Source organism: Watersipora subatra, unplaced genomic scaffold, assembly GCF_963576615.1.
Source record: "Watersipora subatra unplaced genomic scaffold, tzWatSuba1.1 SCAFFOLD_180, whole genome shotgun sequence".
NCBI lineage: Eukaryota > Metazoa > Bryozoa > Gymnolaemata > Cheilostomatida > Watersiporidae > Watersipora > Watersipora subatra.
Genome location: NW_027045379.1, coordinates 29,627 through 51,622, shown reverse-complemented (window position 1 = coordinate 51,622; position 21,996 = coordinate 29,627). Strand labels below are relative to the sequence as shown.

General features: G+C 40.9%; 1 protein-coding gene across 1 annotated transcript; it reads left to right on the top strand.

Moving 5' to 3' along the window:
* Positions 1-295: 295 nt before the first annotated feature.
* Positions 296-18,751, top strand: LOC137410400 (galactosylceramide sulfotransferase-like; the record flags this gene model as incomplete). Its single annotated transcript, XM_068095826.1, has 4 exons — positions 296-421; positions 3,274-3,446; positions 5,655-5,910; positions 18,592-18,751. Coding segments are annotated over exons 1-4 (715 nt in total), but the record flags the coding sequence as incomplete, so codon positions are not given.
* Positions 18,752-21,996: the final 3,245 nt, after the last annotated feature.

Genomic DNA, 21,996 nt, shown 5'->3' with positions numbered 1-21,996 from the left:
CATACAAAGTTTTAGAAACCAAAGTTTATTTAAATATACATGTAGGAAATTGTGTTAAACAAAATTTTTATCAATTTTACCATCACAAAGAATATGTAAGTTTTAGAAAACATTTGTTCTACAATTAGGTAGGCTGCTCAAATCTATACTCAACAAAAGCTTTGTGTGTATTATTAGCGTCATAAAAAGAACTTTAGCAGCTCTATTGCTAACTTTTGTTGTAGAGTTTGCTATTGGACCAGGGAAAGTCTCACAAGCTGATACAATGGTCAATCATGCTATTTATAACATAACAATGATAAAAAAGTATATTAAACCCGGCTACAAGCATGTGGGGTTGGCGAGAGAACCCGTCTCCTGGTTCAAATCGGCTGTCAATTTTTTTGCCAACAGTCGCAACATGGGTCTACCTAAACAATATGTAAGTTTTTGTAATGGATATTAATTAGCCTACTAGAGATATGGTTGCGTCAAAAAGGTCGACCTAATTAAATTAAGACCCATAAAAGACTAAAACATCTGCTACAATTTGATGTCATTTTTGTCTTTGAAAATTAACCTTGTCCAGAGATGTATGCGTTTGAATGAGGCCATCTTTTAAAAAGCTCAGATTCCAGCGGGTGCTTCATTCGTGACATAATGAGTGACACATCTGAAAAGAGTTCATGAGCGATAAATATAAGATTGCTTTATTAGCCAATCATCAGCAGGAAGTTTTTATATAGGTCATAATAAATGTTATCATACGTAAAACGCGTTGTCTGTCATCTCAAATTTAGGGATTTTACTCTATTATTAGATCGCATCGACATCGATATTTACTAAATTAATTAACATCGTTACTTTAATAAATTACTCGATCGACACATTTTATTGACGAACAACAGAATTGTAAAATTACTGTAAAGTTACTGCGAAGGTAACTCCGAGTTTTGTGAGCATCAGGTGGTTAACGTTTGGGACAGACAGCTTATACACTAGTTAGAGCTGACAGGTGTCAGCAGCGTTACGCTACAGAGGAAGATAGGGGAATGGAGGTAAATTTATCTTTTACTTTGAGTCTGAAAGCTTCGAAGCGTTGGCTTGGCGTACTTATGCTTTTGTTAAACATTTATTCATTTTTAAAGTTACACTCGCAATCTATCTAACTCCCAATTTGAAAGCTTTCAGTATATACACGTTAGAATGACATATCTATGAATGACATATATTTATTGCAATTGTTTTATTGATTACAGGATGTTTGTGTGGTCCCTCCAGCGAAGCAGCTTTGTCAGTGTGGAAACTGTCATAAATGGGAAAGAGAGACTTGAATGTGTACTGCATAAACCATGATGTTTTGCTTGAGTTTGCTGCAGTAGATGAATTTGTCCTATTGTATGAGCTGAAACTATGTGAGTGGCCACGACTTGGATGGATATTTTTAATAAAAGCTTTATGCCGCAATGAAAATATTTTTGCTTGTAAAAATTATACTATAAAATATTATTGTTGAAAATAATGCAAAACATGATTTGCAGAACATTGAATACAGCATAGCCCCGTTGGCACCTGTGCTGAAATCTTGTCTGATAGATAGATTTATGAAGTGTAATCAGAGCTGTATGAACAGGTACTTTTGCATAGCTCGACCATTTGGTTAGTACATGAATCAACTAATCAAATGTGACCAGTGAACTTTTTTTCTACAAATTGATACCGATAATGACTCGATAACGTTGACAGTTGACTATACAATGCACATGACTTGTAGGGATGCAGTTAGTTTTGCCACATATTCTTTTCAAAAACGCAGCTTGCTTATTTTACTTAGTAAGAAACTAGTTTTCGGTGTGGGTAGCGACAGAACTGTGCCGATACAAAGACCTTAATCTACATAGTTTGCTTGACATAGCTACCGTAGACCGGTAGAATTGGTAGTCGGCACTAAGATGTTCACACAGCATTTAGAAGAGGCTAATATGACAAGTTTTTAATTTCCCTTGTTTGAGGCATTTGAAACATTGATAATAATTTATCTGTAGCTGGATTCAAAATTTTATTCTAGCCAATAAGAGCAAATACAAAATAAAATATATGCCAATAGAGCCGCATAGGACTAGACTTTTTTTAAATGGTACTGTAACCTTTTTCTATGACCTTGCATCATTACTGCCCCATACATGCATATTCAGATACTTAATATCTGAACATGCCAGTTTTGCATACGTAGCAGTCACACCTGTGTCCTTAGCAGACCTTGTATGCATTCCTGTTTCTTTCATTATGCACTCAATGACCACCCTGTTTGCATGACCATTGCTGTCAGTTGTTGTCTGGACTTTGACTAATAAAGGTGTTTAGCTTGAGAAAACTATCTAAAGATATACATTTCACAACTTTCAACACTTTTATCACAATAGCCGATGTGAATACGAGATATAGAGACAGGTTGTATCAGAGTTACATCATTTTGGGCAAGTCTGAGCATGTTTTTTTGGCCTGAACGTTTTTACCGCGATCAATTTTTTCGATTTTAATCTTCAATTATCTTGACAATTAAATTGCCTAACACAACAAAGAACATATCAACTGATAGCAAAAAAAATCCTTTTTTTTAAATCAACTCAGATTTGACGCAACCACATCTTTAATAAAAAAATATTGCATTATTTTCTTTGTTTTAAGCCTATGTATTTTCTATTTTGAATTTATTGAAAAAATCCATCTCATGACTCAAATCAACTTTCAAATTTTTTGTAATTGAAAACAACACGGACCTCTTGAAAAATTTGTAAACACAGGTCATGAGTATCACACGAAAGTGATAGGTAAAGGTGATAGGTAAAGGTGAGGGTACTCCATGGAGTGTTGTTGCTTCATAGTTAGATTTGTTGAGGAAATCTGAGCATACAAACAGGAATAACCGGAATACAATTTGATTAATTAAGGAGTGTTTAAAATGAAGCTGACAGCAAATTTATGTTTTCAAAGTTTTGTGCCAATGTGATCTTTAGTCCAAGGAGTACTAAACACAGTAGACGCCCCTACAACATAAACATCCATTTCCTTAAATTCACGCGAACATAAAGAATTTATGTTAAGTTTTTGCACCAAACTACTTATGAAATTCTATGGAATATAAAGCGTTAAATCGGTGCAAGTTCTCAAATTCTACTTGATTTGCTATATTATTCATCTTATATCATGGCTATTTGACTATTTGTTCCTGTTTCACAGTTAGATCATATCAGCTCTGCATTATTAATGACTCATTGACTTGCAAATTTACAGACACCAGAAGAGGTGATTTTCAATGATGACATACTCTACCAAACTCGTCCATCTGGTCAAGGAGTTCCAAGAAGTTGGTTACATTTAAACCAACTGCAGTGGTACGGTTTCAACTATGCTGACAGATATAACCTCACAGCTATAGAGAACTTCATTGCTTCACTTATTCCAAGGTAAACCTAGGCAGCGAGTATGTATAAAACGGAACAGCTTTACAGTTATAGAAATATTGACAGCAATATCTCATTATGTAGATCAGACATAATATGATAGATGAACATGGAAAGGAAATATTACAATCCAATATGATGAAGGAAGTTTCACCAAAACAAAACTTCATTTTACAACTTAGTGATTTCTTGTAAGAAAAGCGTTATAAGGGATATTACAGTTTAATAGTATTAGATTAATTTTCAAGTTTTTTTACAAAGGCATTTGTTATAAGAATCAACTATCATTTTACGTTATTTTTTATGATTAATTCTATCTGGCAATTTCACTCAGTTTGACAAGGTTTCACTATGGTTTCAGTTTGACAAGGTTTCACTATGGTTTCAGTTTGACAAGGTTTCACTATGGTTTCAGTTTGATAAGGTTTCACTATGGTTTCAGTTTGACAAGGTTTCACTATGGTTTCAGTTTGACAAGGTTTCACTATGGTTTCAGTTTGACAAGGTTTCACTATGGTTTCAGTTTGACAAGGTTTCACTAGTAGTCATCATCTAAATTATATTTTTCGTTACATGCCAAAACGAAAATGAGAAAGCTGAAATCAGGAATTATTGAGTGAGTTGAACAAATGTGTTTTAAAAAGTTGGTATTTTAATAGTATTGCAGAAGAGTCAAGATACTGATTCGTAGGTTGTAGTATCAGAAAGTTCATAAACTAAAACATACAAAGATGGATGTAGTATGCTGGTGTCAGAGAATGGAAAACGATATTTGTCATATGAGTGGAATGATAAATACAATTATTCTAGGCATAGTTTGCGCAGTATTTTGAAACCTGTAACATAAATTCTGCAATGAGCAAGTTTGAAATGTGGTAATAATTTCAAAGATTTTGCAAGATGAATGACGGAATTGTGGTAAGCTGGAAGACGCGATTGGTAGTATGCCAGTTTTGCCATAGATTTCTGTACGAGGAATATCCTTTTTCACTGTCAGTTTAGTGACACAGGGAAATATGTATTAACGCCATTGATCAGATGGCAATGCATAAATAAAGTAAAACTACAGTTTTTCTTTTGCTAATGACATTCAGTAGTAAGTTTGGACTGTTAACAACAAGATGCAAGGATATTGCCCTCATTAGCTCTAACACATGAGGAATTAGATATATACTGTAAAACCTCTATTTGAATGTCATGCGCTGCATTTTACAAAGTTTCTCCTATTATGGCATTTTATTAGAGGTTACATTCAAATAGAGGGTGAGGCTGTATTTTTTGACTAGCATGTTCAAAATTTGAGAAGATAACTTAAACCCTTTTACAAGTGAAGCGCTAATATTGCGCATATTTTGCGCTTTCTTTTGGGCGGAGCGAAGCTAATGTCGTCAGCTGCAGAATTTTTGTTAAACAGTGTTTCACTTACGTTGACAATAAATGAGATAAATAAGGGACTATTTTGATTAAAACACATTAGCTGGATACAGTTATTAATTATTTCGACGGTGTCAGTTTTTAAGTTTTAGAGAAAAAACCAGAAAGCTTTGGTGTAAAAAACAGACTTTGATATGCAGTAATAATGGCTGCTATTACTTCTAACGGCGTTCCTGAAAAGTATTCCCATCATTCATCGAAACGCTTTAAAATCTTCAGGTCAAGTTGTAAACGACATTATGGACAAATCTGAAGAAAATAAATCGGATTTAGCCCTTAATGACTTCGAATCGGATTGTAGTTCTGATGATAGTGACAATCAATATTCTCGGGTACACTATCGGTGAAACCATGGCAACTGCTACAGCAACAGCAAAAGAATTAATTGTTATCAATATAACATTATTAGTATGATTATCGAAAGTATTGTTATAACCATGTAAAATTATTAGTCATTATTAGTAACATTTTGTGGACACTTTTCTACTGATCACTTTCTACTGTGGAATCGTAAAGATCAAGAATGTCCTAGTAGCGGTTAAATAGAAACGATGTTCAATTAAAGGAAGGCGGTGAAACTCTTTCTCCTATAATGGTGCTCTATTCGAGGTGGCATTCAAAAAGAGGTTTTAAGATATCTGTCTGATGAAACGAGGTCTGTAGAATCTGTTGGTGTTCAGCCCACATACATATATGTATAGCTAGGAAAATAAATAAGAATTATATTGTGGGCCTACTTGATGTGTAGATATGGTCATATAGTGTGTACTTTTTTAGGATGGATGTTATGCTACTAAGTGACCAGTTTGATGCCTCTTTGCTGATCTTGCGGAAAAGGTTTAACTGGAGTTATCTTGACATTTTTTACACATTCAACAGAGTAGCAACAGGAAAACCAAGTGAATTGTCAGATAAAGCTATCACTAAACTACTTTCTAAGGAAGTTAACCTTGGAGATAAGCTCCTTTATGATGCCATGAACAGAACATGGTGGCAGCAGCATGAACTGGCTGAAGCTAGTTTTTGGGAAAAGGTAATTTGTATAATTTGTGTTTTAGAGTCACCTGTGATAGTTTGCTCAGATAGTGTGATGAAATGGTGTGATAAGATGATGTGATGAGATGATACGATGAGATGGTGTGATGAGATGGTGTGATGAGATGGTGTGATGAGATGGTGTGACGAAGTCGTGTGATGAAATGGTATGATGAGATGGTGGGATGAGATGGTATGATGAGATGGTGTGATGAGATGATATGAGGAAAGGGTGTTATGAGATGGTGTTATGAGATGATGTTATGAGATGGTGTGATGAGATGGTGTGATGAGATGGTATGATGAGATGGTGTGATGAGATGATATGAGGAAATGGTGTTATGAGACGGTGTTATGAGACGGTGTGATGAGACGGTGTGGTGAAATGATGGGATGATATGGTGTGATTAGTTGGTGTTATGAGATGGTATGATGAGATGGTGTGATGAGATGATATGAGGAAATGGTGTTATGAGATGGTGTTATGAGACTGTGTGATTAGACGGTGTGGTGAAATGATGGGATGATATGGTGTGATGAGTTGGTGTTATGAGATGGTATGATGACATGGTATGATGAGTTGGTATGCGGAGATGGTGTGAAAATGTGGTACTATTGATTTTTTTGAAGTTATTGTAGAAAGTTGACAATAGGTCTAATTAGAATTGTTTTCACAGCTTAAACATCATTGTTTTTAGTAGATCGCTGTCAAGAAAGGCAGCACAGTGTTAATTTGATAAGGATATCTCCAATCATTTTTCTTGATAAATCGTCAATTTACAGGCCCTATTGCCCTTTTGCAGGTTTCACTTTTAGGCAAACAAGCAAGGAATTTACGGTATTTTACCATAAGACCGAAGCTCTGAGAAATGAATCACTAAAATTTCCTGATAACGAGTGACTCATAGGTTTAAATGTGACTAATGGACATTGCTTTAGTTTTGAATTTTCTGCTACCGAAAGTGAATCAAGGTTTCTAATTCTTAAATATGACGTAAATTGTTCACAAAACAAATCAAAACTTGCCTGTATGCTTAAACATATGTATATGAGCAACAAAAAAAGCTTAGAGACTCATTCACATCTAATGATCAGTTCGAAATCTAACGCGTCATGTCATGCTCAAATAAATTATACTAAGCAAACCAGGAGATACATAGTTTGAATTCACTATAAGCAGCAGTAATAGTATCCAGTAATAAAGCAGCTTAAAACAGTTGGTTACCAAAAAAGGTTCACTAATTAAAATTCAGTATTTTCAGGATGGACTAATTAGTGTCGAACTGCTTTTGATTGGTCAATTTTGTATTGAGCTTTGTGGTTTATTAAAAATTTCAAATTTTGCTGTTTTTTGTTCAGCAGTTTGGACATTTTTTCCGATTAGTAAACTTCTAAAATGTAACTAGTTTTGCTTTAATCTGATTGGTTCATTCATAAAAGCAAAGCTACTTTTGTTTTTGGTCTATTCTGATTGGGTGTTTTGGCAGTATTCCTAATCCATATTTCGTCGTGAAGCGAACAACCTACAATATGTAAAAAACATTGTGTGTGATATCACTTTTCTAGTCGTTCAAATAAAGGAGTGAACATGTAGAATATATTTATATTTGCAAATAGTAATACTACACACTAATAAAATGGGAAGTAACAATAAAAAAATGAAAAATACTCTTCATCATTGGGAAGGATATACGTTACTGCATATATTAACAGGTCACCAGTTTGAGTATGAAACGTATTGGTATCAAGCTAAATGTCTCATGTACGCCGTGTGAATTGACTGTAAAATCGCTATTATGAACTCTGCTTCTCTTGAATTTTGCTGTTCAACTTTTATTAACAGCTTAATAACGCTGCTGCGCTACTAGTATAGGGGGTACTAGTAGTAGTACTAGTATAGGGGGTACTAGTAGTATTACTAGTATAGGGAGTACAAGTAGTATTACTAGTATAGGGGGTACTAGTAGTAGTACTAATATAGGGGGTATTAGTAGTAGTACTAGTATAGGGGGTATAAGTAGTAGTACTAGTATAGGGGGTACTAGTAGTAGTACTAGAATAGGGGGTACTAGTAGTAGTACTAGTATAGGGGGGTAATTGACATAATCAACGCTAAGACCGATGACAAGTAGTGTGATTCTAATAGTGTGTTTCACTAGACAAAAACTTAAAAACATATTGTAAATATTGTGGTGGAACACAAGATTTCCATCCCCTCTTGTACAGTTTCTAACCAGAGTTATGTTCCCTTTCTTTCTTTTGTTAGCCACGCCCCTAAGGGAGGCTGGTCTTATCATCTAATTTGCATAATTTAATGTACATAAGGCAGAGTCTCGGCCCTTTGTATTCGTTCAATACATGCAGTGCAATTGAATCATACTCTTTCTGCTACATTAAGCGATACCAGAACCACCCCGGCATATAGCTATCTCCAAAGACTTGGTCTATGGACTGTGCTGTGGGAATAGACTCATAAAAACACTGTTGACCCCTGTCGACCTCGTCGACCTCCGGTCGACCTTGTCGACCTAGTATAAAACCTCTTTGGTGCAATCCCTTGTGTGAGGTGGTTAATGTTGACCGGTGGAGTAAGCCGACCTAGTCGCCTCTGCGTGTTGGTCACGGGAAACCAGCACACAGCCCCTGTGAAGGGTGAATGTTGACCGGTAGAGTAAGCCGACCTAGTCGCCTCTACGTGTTGGTCGCAGGAACCAACACACTGGTGGCAGCATTGGGATCAGACTGCTGTAAAAAAGACTTCTAAGACAACCTTTGTAACCATGCCAAGCAGCCGACGGACTGCTACCAGACATCTGGCTGAGGCAGAGCTACAACAGGTCAACCAGATTGGTCAGATGACAGAGGCTATTACTAGAGCCTTACAAATACCTAGGAGGGAGGCTAGCTTCAAGCCACCGAAATTCGATGGGAGTGAAGATGTGGAACTATTCATCTCCCAGTTCAAAGAGGTTGCAGAAGCTAATGAGTGGAATGAGAAGGCCACTCTCCTCCACCTGCGTGAGACATTGAAAGAGGGGGCCAGAGGTTGCAGTCGAGGAGATTCACCCGCCTCCATCTTCTCGGCCTTACGCACAAAGTACGGACTCTCCCCGAGAGAGGCTAAGAGTAGGCTCCACCTCAAGAGGGAGCCAAAGACTAGCCTCCAAGAACACGCAACGGAGATGGAGCGTCTAGTGAAGATAGCATACGCTGACCTTCCGGACTTCTACCAAGCTAACATGGCCATGGATGCGTTTTCCCTGACTCTAGGAAACACGCACCTCCAACGCCATCTTTTGGCAGTAAGAGCCCAGAGCTTAGAGGAAGCAGTGCAGGCAGGAAATGAGTTCCTGCAAATTCAGCCCACTCTTCCTCGGCCTGGTGCTCGACCCCTAGTAATGACAATGGAGAATGAGGAGACTACCCTTGCTACAGTCGCCCCCATCCACTCAGATCCCCCATCAGCCACCCTGAATGACGTCCTACTGGCTATAAAAGGGCTAACAGATGGACTAAAAGAAGGAAACCGATTGGGGCGGCGAAGAGCGGAGCGAAAGGAACCTAACTGTTGGGGCTGCGGCCAGACAGGGCACGTACAGCGCTGGTGCCCTCAAACTATCCAAAGACAACCACCTCAAGCCACGAGGTCGGGAAACGGTTCCCATCCACAGCAGTAGGGGGAAGTGCTGACTGTGGATCTACTATACCAATGCAAGACCAGTGGCAACGGCCACGACGGACTAGGCGACACAGGCTCCCCCCCTGGTCGCCACTGGTCCCCTTGCATAACTAGTATCAGCCCTTACCTGAGTGTGCAGGTCTCCCACCCTCAGAAACCAAGGAAGAAACATACGTCTGGCCAAAGCCGTCTCGGCCTTCCAAAAAAGGCCCCCAGAGAATGAGCGAAGCCGAACAAACTCATGGAGATGAATTGTGGAAGCCACATAATAGCAGCTATTTCTTGCCAGGTCGCATCGGAAGGCAGCCCGTCCAGTTTCTCGTGGACACCGGATGCACGTCTAATCTGTTGGGACGACATGTTTTTGAGCGCTTACCCAAGGATGTCAAGAGCCGATTAGAGGTTCGAGAAGACTATGGGCGGATGGCAGATGGTACACGGCTGCAATTTCACGGACTCATCACTCTCCCAGTCAGAATCAGGAGTGTCCAAGTCACTGTATCTCTAGTGGTGTGTGCCCTGAAGGAGGATGCCATCCTGGGCATGCCATTCTTGGTCGACCACCACTGTGAGATGAATTTTCAGCAACCTACGTTGGTGTTAAATGGGCAGAAATTGACTTGCACTGACAGAGAGGGTCGACCCCTGACAAGTGGAGTTCAGATAATGCGAGCCACAACGCTTCCCCCTCGAGCCGAGGTCCTAGTTGCTGGGCGTCTCACGTCCTCATCCTATTAGCCAGTAGGGCTAATCGAAGGAGTAAGAAGCAGTTATATGGTGGCCGCCAGCCTACATCAACCCGGTAAAAAGGGAAGAGTGGCCATCCGCTGTATGAATCCTACCGACCATCCAGTCTGCGTGACGGCAGGGACGATTGTGGGACAATACACTGGAGTAGGGCCGGACGAAATAGGGGTTCCCTGGACAGTAAAGGAGGATGTCGAGACTCCTAAGGAACATCCCCCTTCACCTTCAGGCGTGCCCCCCCCACATGCAGAACTTGCTCCAACAAGCGGCACCGCATTGCTCGTCCCCTACCGAGCACAGAAGGATGGAAGACCTTTTGGTTCGTTTTGCGGATGTGTTCAGCCAAGGAAGCGAAGACGTGGGGCGTACCACCCTGGTACAACATGAAATCCCCCTTCTCCCAAAGGCACAGCTCATCCGTCAACCCCCATATCGAGTAGGACATGAGAAAGAAGCCGAAATCGAGCGACAGGTTTCGGCTCTTGAGAAACAAGGCATGATTGAGCCTGCTCACGGGGCCTGAAGCTCTCCGGTGGTCTTGGTAAGGAAGAAGGACGGGGCGTGGCAACTATGTGTGGACTATAGAAAGCTCAATAGTGTCACTCGCCAGGACGCCTACCCCCTTCCCCGGATTGACGAGAGTTTAGATGCCTTGTCCGGCAGCAAGTTTTTCAGTACCCTGGATATGATGAGCGGGTATTGGCAGGTACCTCTCTTTGCTGAGGCCCAGGAACGATCAGCATTTACCACACGCAGTGGATTATGGAGATGGAAGGTGCTCTCCTTTGGGCTGACCTCCGCTCCGGCTACCTTCCAACGGCTAATGGAACGCGTCCTCCAAGGGCTACACTGGAAAACTTTGCTGCTATACCTAGACGACATCATCGTCATGTCGGCAGACTTCTCTAGTCATGTAGCTAGGCTGGCAGAGGTGTTGGAACGATTGAGGCAAGCAGGATTAAAATTGAAGCCCTCTAAATGCAGTCTGTTCCAGACCCAAGTCAAGTACCTGGGCCACATAGTCAGCGACACTGGAGTGGCTACCGACCCTGAGAAGATTCAGGCCATCAGTGAATGGGCAGCACCACAGGATGTGACTCAGTTGAGATCGTACTTGGGTACCACTGGGTACTACCACCGATACGTACCTGACTACGCCTCGATCGCCAAACCTCTCACCCTGTTGACAAGCGAGGGGGCCCCCTGGAAGTGGGGAGAAGATGAACAGGAAGCTTTCCTTAAGCTCAAATGGTCACTGACGCACGCTCCAGTACTGGCATATCCTGATCCCTCTTTACCCTACGTACTCGATACTGATGCTAGTAACGTAGGGACTGGAGCTGTGTTATCCCAGGTCCAGCAAGGCAAGGAGCGACCTATAGCCTACTATAGCAAGACCCTCTCTCCCGCCGAACGCAACTACTGCGTAACTAGAAGAGAGCTGCTGGCAGTCGTGCTAGCTGTCCGACATTTCCGGCCATACCTATATGGCAGAGAGTTTACTATCCGGACAGATCATGCCTCCTTGGTTTGGCTGCACCGGAGAAAGGAACCCTCTTGCCAGGTGGCCCGGTGGCTGGAGAGCCTTGTTGAGCACAAGTATCGAATCATCCATCGAAAAGGCGTTAAGCACGGTAACGCCGATGGGTTGAGTCGACAACAGTGCATCGACTGCCGACAGTGTGCTGCCATTAAGAAGCGGGATCGGGGGCCAACTAGGTCACAAGTGTGTGACTCTCTAGTACCCCCAGGGACTAATTGGGAAACTACTGTACCAGTGGACCAAGTTTCAGTACAGCCACCAAGAGGTACAGGAGGACCCAGTCCTAGCGCCCACCAGTTGGACGAAGACGAATGGCCTCGACTACCCAGCAGCAGACATACATCAGGGCCCAGCCTCTCGACTCCCACACCAGCTAGCCTAGTTCCAGTACGGCTGCCATGCGGTGCGGGGTCACCCAGAGTGTTGGACAACCCCCTCAGAAAGTCTCAAAACCCTCGGTTACGGGCCATCAAGGTGGCAGGTGAGCCAGGACTCGTTGTGGAGACTGACCAAGTTACAGTACGATCAGACGCTAGGGCCACGAGTTTAGATTTCTCACCGCCAGATGCCCCAAAGGGCCCAGAATTGTTGACAGTAGTACAAACCTCACTAGATGAAGTACGAGCATTGCAACGGAGACCCGCTACCGACCTAGGGATAATTTACCAGGCCGTCAGGAACCGGAAAGGAGTCGAAGAGGCAGTATTGCAAGTAGGCAGCTCCGAATTGCAGCGGTTGGCCCGGATGTTCCATCAGCTCCAGATTGATGAATCAGGTGTATTGACCCTTCATCTCATTCAGAATGGGCGAGAAAGGGTGGTGGTGGTATGCCCCCAAACTCTGCGACAGGAGATCCTGTGGAAGGCCCACGAACAAACTCACTGCGGTGTGGAAAGGACCCTGAAGCGCATCTAGTTGGATTGGTACTGGCCGGGCATGACTGGAGATATCAAAAGGGCAGTTCTCTCCTGTGAAGTTTGCCAGCGGGCTAAGACGGGAAAGGCCCGGACCTCCGGAAATCGACAACGGTTGTACGCTGGAAGGCCATGGCAACGTCTAGCAGTAAATTTAGTGGGACCCCTACCTCGGACACCTTGAGGAAATAGCTGGGTGTTGGTACTCACTGACCATTTCACTCGATGGTCGGATGCCTTGGCTATCCCTGACGCTACAGCTCCAACGGTGGCCCAAGTCTTGGATGAAAGAGTATTCAGTTACTTCGGTCTGCCCGAAATTATCCACACCGACCAGGGGAGCCAATTCGAGTCCTCTTTGCTTCAAGAGCTATGTGACTTGTGGGGAGTCGACAAATCTAGGACCACTCTGTACCACCCCGAAGAAAATGGTGTGGTTGAAAAAAACAACCGAGTATTGGGTGACTCCCTACGAGCACTTTTACTGGGCAGAGGACAAGAGGACTGGGATCAACTATTGCCACAGATCATGCGGACGCTGCGAGGTCTACCGCACTCCGCCACTAAGGAAACACCCAATTATTTGATGTTGGGTCGAGAGCTTTGCCTTCCTGACAAATTGCTGCATGGAAATAGGTTGGAGTCATTTACTAGCACACACGAGTATGTCCAGACTGTTCACGACCGGTTGATGCAAGCTCATACTCTCCTCCGAGATAGACAGAAGGAAATTGTATCAACCGATGTGAGGGAGCCTCCGCTGTTCAATGAGGGTGACCTCGTATGGTTGCTAAGCAAGCGGAGAAGAAGAGGCAAAAATCCGAAATTAGCGGCCAAGTATGTGGGGCCCTATAGCGTACTAAGGAGTCACGAAAATCATACGTACGAAGTAGAAAGATATGGACAGCGATCCACTCAGGCCGAAGAAAGATTAAGGCTTTGTCGCCCTAGCCCTGTGCAACAAGGTCGAGCCCCAACTGAAGTCGAACCTGCCAGACGTCCCAACATGAGAGGTTATCCTCGGAGACGAGTATCACAGAAAAACGGTAATCCAGATGCTGTTATTTCTGAATCACTTCTGCCTAGTCGATTAATAGATTTACCAATACTGCAATCGCCAGGAAGGTTGGAACCACCTCGGCTCCACAACGAAGATTTTGTGGTCTCTCCGAGTGAACACAACTCTGACTCGAGGGCTGGCCTCGACACTGGCTGCGAATTGGCAACCGAAGAAACAAGAGCTACGGGGAATGAAGGAGTCCAGGCTAGTACCACTGGGACTGGAAATACCACGCGGCCCCAACGAATAAGAAAGCCCCCTGCGTATCTAGCAGATTACGACACAAGTACTGTTCAATCAGGAGAGGCCAGAAGGGGTCAAGGCTAAAGGGCGGCCATTTTGAAAAATAAAAAAAGCCCTCTCACTGTTTGTTACCAGCTCGACACGCACACACACGCACACTTACACCCTCCAGCCATGGAAGTGATTAGAGAAACCATCAAGGAAGCTTCCCCAATTACCGGAGCTCTACCCTTGCTATCAGAGCTAGTAATTCCGTTAGAGCTGCACTCTGCTCCCAATGAGACGTTGGACGGTATAGACTCCGACACGACAAAGGAAGATCTTTCTCCGAGCTCTCGAATACCGACCAAGTGGGTCTCGGAGGAGACGACAAAAAAAAATAATAAAGCTGTGTGAGGAAGACGGTGCCCACTGCCCTTTGTGCCATCAGTCTTTTTCCACCCCCCGAAGGCGTCGGATCCATATTTCACAACACTTCACGAGGTTTTTCTGCAAATGTGGAAGAAATTCTTCTTCGAGAGATACGATAGCCAAACACCAATCGAGAATGAAGGGCCTGGAGAACCGGAAAAATCACGGCGGAGGGGGCATCAGAATCTACGAGGTCGACCGCGCCAGTTACCCGCATGGATAAGGAGGGTCAAAGTAATCAATCCACCGGCCTTCGAGAAGCCTATGCCTCATGGTCCGGTTAAGATAAAGCCCCCTGTGAGGAGAGGACCACAGGCACCTTTTTCCTCTCCCCCGAAGGAAAAGCGGGTGGATCGGAAGTAGAGTCCGCTCAAGAAAGGGAAGCCCATACCTGCTCCCAGGAAGTCGCTAACGACGGTGGGAAGCATCCAAAGTCGACTGGGGGATGTCCGACCCCGTGCCACGGTAGACGCCCTCCGAGAGGAGGCCTCCAGCCTCAGACGAACGGCCCGCCGCCTGGAAGAGTTGGCTAACCAGATGTCGACTAAGTGAAAGATTACGATACAGATTCCGTTAAAAACATTGACTATTCCTAGAAACCATTATTTACACATCTTTTATCTTGTAGTATATTCTAGCTCGTTTGTGTTTTTTTTGTTTTTTTTGTTTTTTTTTGTTATAGCCGATTGCCGTCTATAGGGGCGGCGTGTGTGGTGGAACACAAGATTTCCATCCCCTCTTGTACAGTTTCTAACCAGAGTTATGTTCCCTTTCTTTCTTTTGTTAGCCACGCCCCTAAGGGAGGCTGGTCTTATCATGTAATTTGCATAATTTCATGTACATAAGGCAGAGTCTCGGCCCTTTGTATTCGTTCAATACATGCAGTGCAATTGAATCATACTCTTTCTGCTACATTAAGCGATACCAGAACCACCCCGGCATATAGCTATCTCCAAAGACTTGGTCTATGGACTGTGCTGTGGGAATAGACTCATAAAAACACTGTCGACCCCTGTCGACCTCGTCGACCTCCGGTCGACCTTGTCGACCTAGTATAAAACCTCTTTGGTGCAATCCCTTGTGTGAGGTGGTTAATGTTGACCGGTGGAGTAAGCCGACCTAGTCGCCTCTGCGTGTTGGTCACGGGAAACCAGCACACTGCCCCTGTGAAGGGTGAATGTTGACCGGTAGAGTAATCCGACCTAGTCGCCTCTACGTGTTGGTCACGGGAAACCAGCACACAGCCCCTGTGAAGGGTGAATGTTGACCGGTAGAGTAAGCCGACCTAGTCGCCTCTACGTGTTGGTCGCAGGAACCAACACAATATTTTTATTAACATTCTTAACAGTTTTGGGGTTGTCTGTTGCTCACGAATCCTCATTACTATAGTTCGTGCAATTGTTTTTGTACTAACAATTTTCACTCGCAATCAAACCTCCCACTATTTGACTGAAATATCCACTAATGTAACAACACCACTGTAACTTCTACCAATATAGCAACCTGAAATCTAAAATAATAAAACCACATCTTCACGGCATCTTTGATCTTTTCTGCTCTCCTCCTTTCACCTTTCCTTTTTAACATCAATAAAAGAACAACATGGGCAAATTTCGACCATGAAACTCGACGGAAACGGATAAAGAGAGCTGTCACGAATGTGATCACTAGAAGCTTTTTAGTAATCTTCTTTGCTTCGGTATATACCCTCACAGTTACGGTATTGAAAGGGGCACTGAAACAGCTGTCATTATTTTGAAGACTGGCCTTTGCCTCCTCCTTTTACTCCTCCTCATTCACCTACAATATAAGTGGCTACATCACCAGGTGCGCTGCGAATGGAATTTAAGGGGTTGATACATAACCATGTATGAACAGCTACACCTTCGAGCGGTTATCGATTTTTTAATACAGTCACTGGTGGCCATAATGATCGGAGCGTCGACGGGTGCAGGCAATACGAGACTGCCTTTTGGTTTGATATCTCATTCTGAGAGTGTAGTGAATCCATCAGCTATCCACATCGCGCACTACTATGACATCTGACAGATTTGACAACAAAGTTTACTTTCACGATGGAGTCATCGACACAGACAAAGATGATTTCGGTTTGAAAAGTGGTGAAGGTAACATATGGATCTTACTGAAAACTTTCATGAAGGAAGCTTTGAGGGAGGAAAAGTCGACACGCTTTTTACTAAGTAAAGTCCTCACCTGAATCTCACAGTTTTTCTGGTGGTACAAAACATATTCTCGAAGTTGATGAAAATTATCTCGCTCAATACGCACTATTTCTTTATTGAGAATAATCCTGGAGACGCCATGACTGCAGCCAACCTGATCAAGCAGATTACCGAGACCTACGAACAAGCGACCAAAGAACCATACACATTCCTCTCAATTGACGCATTACTTACTAATTATTTCACATTTACATTTAAACCCTTTTATAGTTGTCTTATTTTCTATTTACCTGCACAAAACATTTTTCTCATGATAGAACGTAAAAAAAACCTTTACAGTTGTTTCTATCTTCTTTCTTAATTTATTTCAATTACACAAAACACATTTCTCATGATATGTAGTTTGAAAGTTAGAATGGAAAATATTGCTTTATTACAGTAAATACAAATTAATTTTCTTTCCAAAAACTTTTTTATTACCCGGGTCCACGCCGGGTAGTTGCCTACAGCTATGAAGTGCAAGTGCATTCTACATGTTTGTATGTTTTTATTTCATTGACTGGAGAAGTGATACCGCATGCAAATTTTTCAAATATTTGGAGTTGTTTTGCTAACGATAGACCAATTAGGAATATCAGCAAAACATCCAATCAGAAATCAGCATAGACCCAAAACGGAAGTAGTTTCGGTTTTATGAATAAATAAATGAGATTATCATAAAATAACTTTTGTTTTATAACTTGACCAAATACAAAAAAATGTCAAAAATGCTCTGCAGAGAGGCAGAATTTGAGATTTTTAGCTAATCACAGAGCTCGGCACAAAATTGACCAATCAGAAACTAGAAGCTGCTTGAAACTATTAATCAATCGTCAAAATCCCTGGTCACCAACCGCTCTCCATGTGCTACTAACAGTTGCCCATTTTACCTAATAGAAAATAACGTGTTTTTCGCTGCCTGGCATTGAGATGGTGTTTAATAATTGAGATTAGCTGGCAAGTTGAGTAAGAGCTAATATAACTATATAGTAGTCCTATACTCAAATGTTTAGATACTGAAAACTAGTTTCAAAAAAGAAAAAATCACAACCAGTTAGTCGTGATCTAAAGCGAAAGATGAAAATTTTGAGTAGTTACATTAGACACTCACACAGCGTATGTATTCTATTCCAAGAATGTACAAATAATAGGGATTTTATGTTATGTTATATTTATACATGTAAATAATCGATTTCGTCCCAAGATTTTTTCAAACTCACCCTGTGATCAAGAAAAAAAGCTAAACTTAATTTTTAATTCGTTGACTGTGCAGTAACAATGGTTTATCAGTTCGTATCGACAACGTTTATCTTTTTTCTTACCACTTACACTTCTTACCACTTACACTTGGTTTACAGTAAAAGAGGCTAACTATGAGACTCTCATTATTCAAATCAAATTTGAGAACTTGCATCAACTTGACTCTTTATGTTATATGGAATTTTTTATGTAATATCAAGCAAAAACTTTACACAAATTATTTACATTAAAGTGGAATTTAAGTTATAGGAAGTTTATTATAGGTGCGTATACTGTATTCCATATTCACCAAGTTTTTATTAGGCTAAGGCGCGATTGGTGCATTGACCAGCTAGTTTTTGTTCACTTTCTCTTACTATTACTTTGTGTTCATCCTCAATTTCCTTTTAGTGCCCTTTAAAGCTGCCGTTCTTTTTTTATTCATTGACGAATGATAGTATTACATATGAATAGAGCCGTTCATAAAATCTTTAACAAATTTAGTTATAGTCGAAGGGTGAAACAGTTCTGAAATGTAAACAGTTCAACTTGGTGAATTCTTCTCTCCAGCATATATTTTCTGTTAATTTCTTGTTGAACATGTGCGAACTTTTTTTTCAGGTCTCACACTTTCGCCAACTAAACAAGAAAGTCACAGAATACTGCCAAACAAAGATTAATCAACAACTTCAATCGCTAACTGTTCCTGCTTGCCAATGGCATGAAGAATTTTCTGTTACTCATGAGAACTGTCCTAATTTTGACTTTTCTCCTTCTGGAAGTAAATCGAGAGCTTTGATAATCAAATATAATACAAATTGTCTTTAAAAAATGAGATTTTGTGTTTTTGCAGGCGTGTGTATAAAAACAAAGAAAGAAAGTCTAGTCATCTTTAAATGAATACAATTTGTAAAAGAGGTTGCACCCTTGTAACAGAGGTTGCACTCTTGTAACAGAGGTTGCACTCTTGTAACAGAGGTTGCACTCTTGTAAAAAAGGTTGCACCCTTGTAACAGAGGTTGCATCCTTGTAACAGAGGTTGCCCTCTTGTAACAGAGGTTGCACTCTTGTAACAGAGGTTGCACCTTTGTAACAGAGGCTGCACCCTTGTAACAGAAGTTGCACCCTTGTAACAGAGGCTGCACTCTTGTAACAGAGGTTGCATCCTTGTAACGGAGGTTGCACCCTTGTAACAGAGGTTGCATCATTGTAACAGATGCATTAGGACAAAATTCAAACATTTTTGATTCAAATGGGATATTTCATAGCAGTTCTGCTGTAACTCAAGGTCATTATGAAGTGTTATTTTGAGCATCTTTTGTTATAATCATATACCATAGAATGAGTATTTAAGAATTTGTCATCAGTTTTTTATAGCTTTCTAATGTCTAATGGCTTCCCAATGCATCCGATACCGGGGTGCATTGGGACAGTAGCGGGTTGCATTGGGACTATATATTAAACAACTGGAGTAGCACTAAACAACAAACACAAATATATTTTGGATATTTTATGGCTATACGGGTTATATGGCAAAAATTCTGTTTCTTTAGAACCTGCAGTTACATTAGCAGGAGTGACAGCTTTTGGATAGGATTCACCCTAGCAGTGGACTAATATCATGGACAGTGACTGTGCAGCCAAGGTTGTTGATCTCAGTAAACAAGGAACTAATATTAGCCTGAGAGAGTTAGTAATTATTTTTATGGTGCTGCTTTTAAAGTTCATCTACCAACGTAAATTTAACCCGTTTTTATATAAGTACTTCGAAGTAGAAAGATCGAGTTAAACAAGGAACTACTATTAGCCTGAGAAATTTATTGATTATATCTATGGCGTTGCTTGCAAAGTTTTGATGAAAAAAGCGAAAAGCTTTGGAGTAGGTCAACAAGGGATTGATTGTTGTTAATGTAAACAATTCGTTATGAATACAATTTTGTAGGCACTTTTTTACAGATCACTTGATACTATGGACTCATAAACATCAAAGATAGTCAAAGTGGTAATCAAATGGAGGTGACGCTCCATTAGACGGTAGCGCTCCATTTTCCAACCTTTCTCTCATAGTGGTGGTCAAATAGAGGTGGCAGTCAAATAGAGGTGGAAATCAATTAGAGGTTTTACGGTATATTAGATAGTAGTTGCAAACTTGTAGGAAACGTTCTGAATATTTATAAGTAGAACATATATAACATATACAAGTAAACTACCACAGACCTGCTTGTTTGTTTGTATCCCAGCTAGTTAAATAAGAGCGATAGTTGATCTTCGCATATTCAAAAGCAAGTTCTCTCAGCATCTTTTTTGTGAGCCCATCATGCAGTGTAGATGCAGTCAAAAGGTTATAGCTTTCTCCTGGTCACCATCGAACACTGCTATTTTTAAACCATAGCCGATAGGTCAAACTGCCTGGAGATTGGCCCGGTTCAATTGCATTCGTTTCTTTGGCAAAATAACGTGAAAATGTCTCTTCACGTTATTTTGCCAAGTTAAAGCTCAAGTTACTTGAAGTTAAAGTTAGTAATCTACTTTGCTCCTTGCAAAGTAGATTTTCCATTTAACACCAGTTGTAAAGCTGTAATATGCTCATCTGTACAACTAATGTGTGTGGTTGGTTTTCAATTAGGCACCATGACTCTCTGTAATAAAAATGTATAATATATTTTATGCACTTTTAAAGCAAGTAGCTATTACTGATCCCTGTTACTTATTGCTAAGGCCGGCATGGCCTTGATGAAGCGCATAGCGCAGTATTTAACTTTCCTTGTACTCCGGTAATAGTAAACTAAGCAAACAGCAAGATAGTTCATGGATTGCTTTGGGACACATGGGATGCCTTGGGACATGTCCCAATGCGCATGAGGTATGCTCCGCCTCTCCTACTTATGATTTGCTGTTTATTTTGTATTGTGAATGAAATGTCAAAGACTTTCGCGAATGAAGTTTGCTCGACGTATCAAAATGTTAGTCTATGTATTTTTTTTGCATGTGACTCGTCTTGTACATATTTGGTACTATAAAGAAAACATAAATGGCACTTTTATAAGTTTTTTTTTAAAAATGATTTTTAAAATTATAAATGTCCATCCTCTCAAGTGAAATTAGACAATAGTATTCAAAATAAACAGGCTCAAACAAAAGGTTTTCACTACAAATTCAATTCAGTCTTGTTTTCAGAGTATAAAAAGGTATTTAAGAGACAGATTTGGGAATGTTAATGAATTCGGTGCAAAAGCTCATTGAGGTGAGGTATTGATTGTTGTACTGTATTTTAAATGTCACCACAAGTTTGAGAGCTCGAGTTCATGAAGAAAAAAACTTATACTAAAGATATTTCAATACGAACAGAAGTAATTCATAAGCCAAAAGGTAGTACTGTTGTCTTGCTTTCAATTTGTGCATTGCCATCTGACCACTAGCATTGATGTATACTTTTTCGTCTCACTACAGAAACTATGTCAATAAGCTTAATAAGCGGATAGTATCTGTCGGGTCTTATTAGTAGACGTTCTAAATTTTTACCCAGAAGTATTATGAAACTAATAAACAACGCGTTTATTAACTCTAAACTTGGTTACTGTCTGGAGTCATTCGTGAAATGATTCATTATCCTATTTAAAAAAAATTAATATCACAAAAATGTCTATTGCGCATAATCTTTAATAAACCACCACTGGCTTCATCTCGGTCCCTGTTTGTTCAGCTGTTTGTGGTGCCTGTCGATAAACTTTATCAGCATAAAGTTCTCTTGATAGCTCATTCAAAATTTTATTCAAGTGATGACAAAACAAAAAAGGATTCACAATATAACATCAGATTTTTAAAAACCAACCTCTACCTTTACCATTATTTTATAATGCTTCAGGACAAAAACACTCGAATACAGAGTACCAACACAATGGAACAGTCTTCCAATAGACTTACGCAAAAACGTCTGCACTTAGTAGTTTTAGAGTTAATGTTAAAAGCCATTTGTTAAGCCTAGATAAGTTCAGATCTGCTGCTTGAATGTGCCAACTCCTGCGG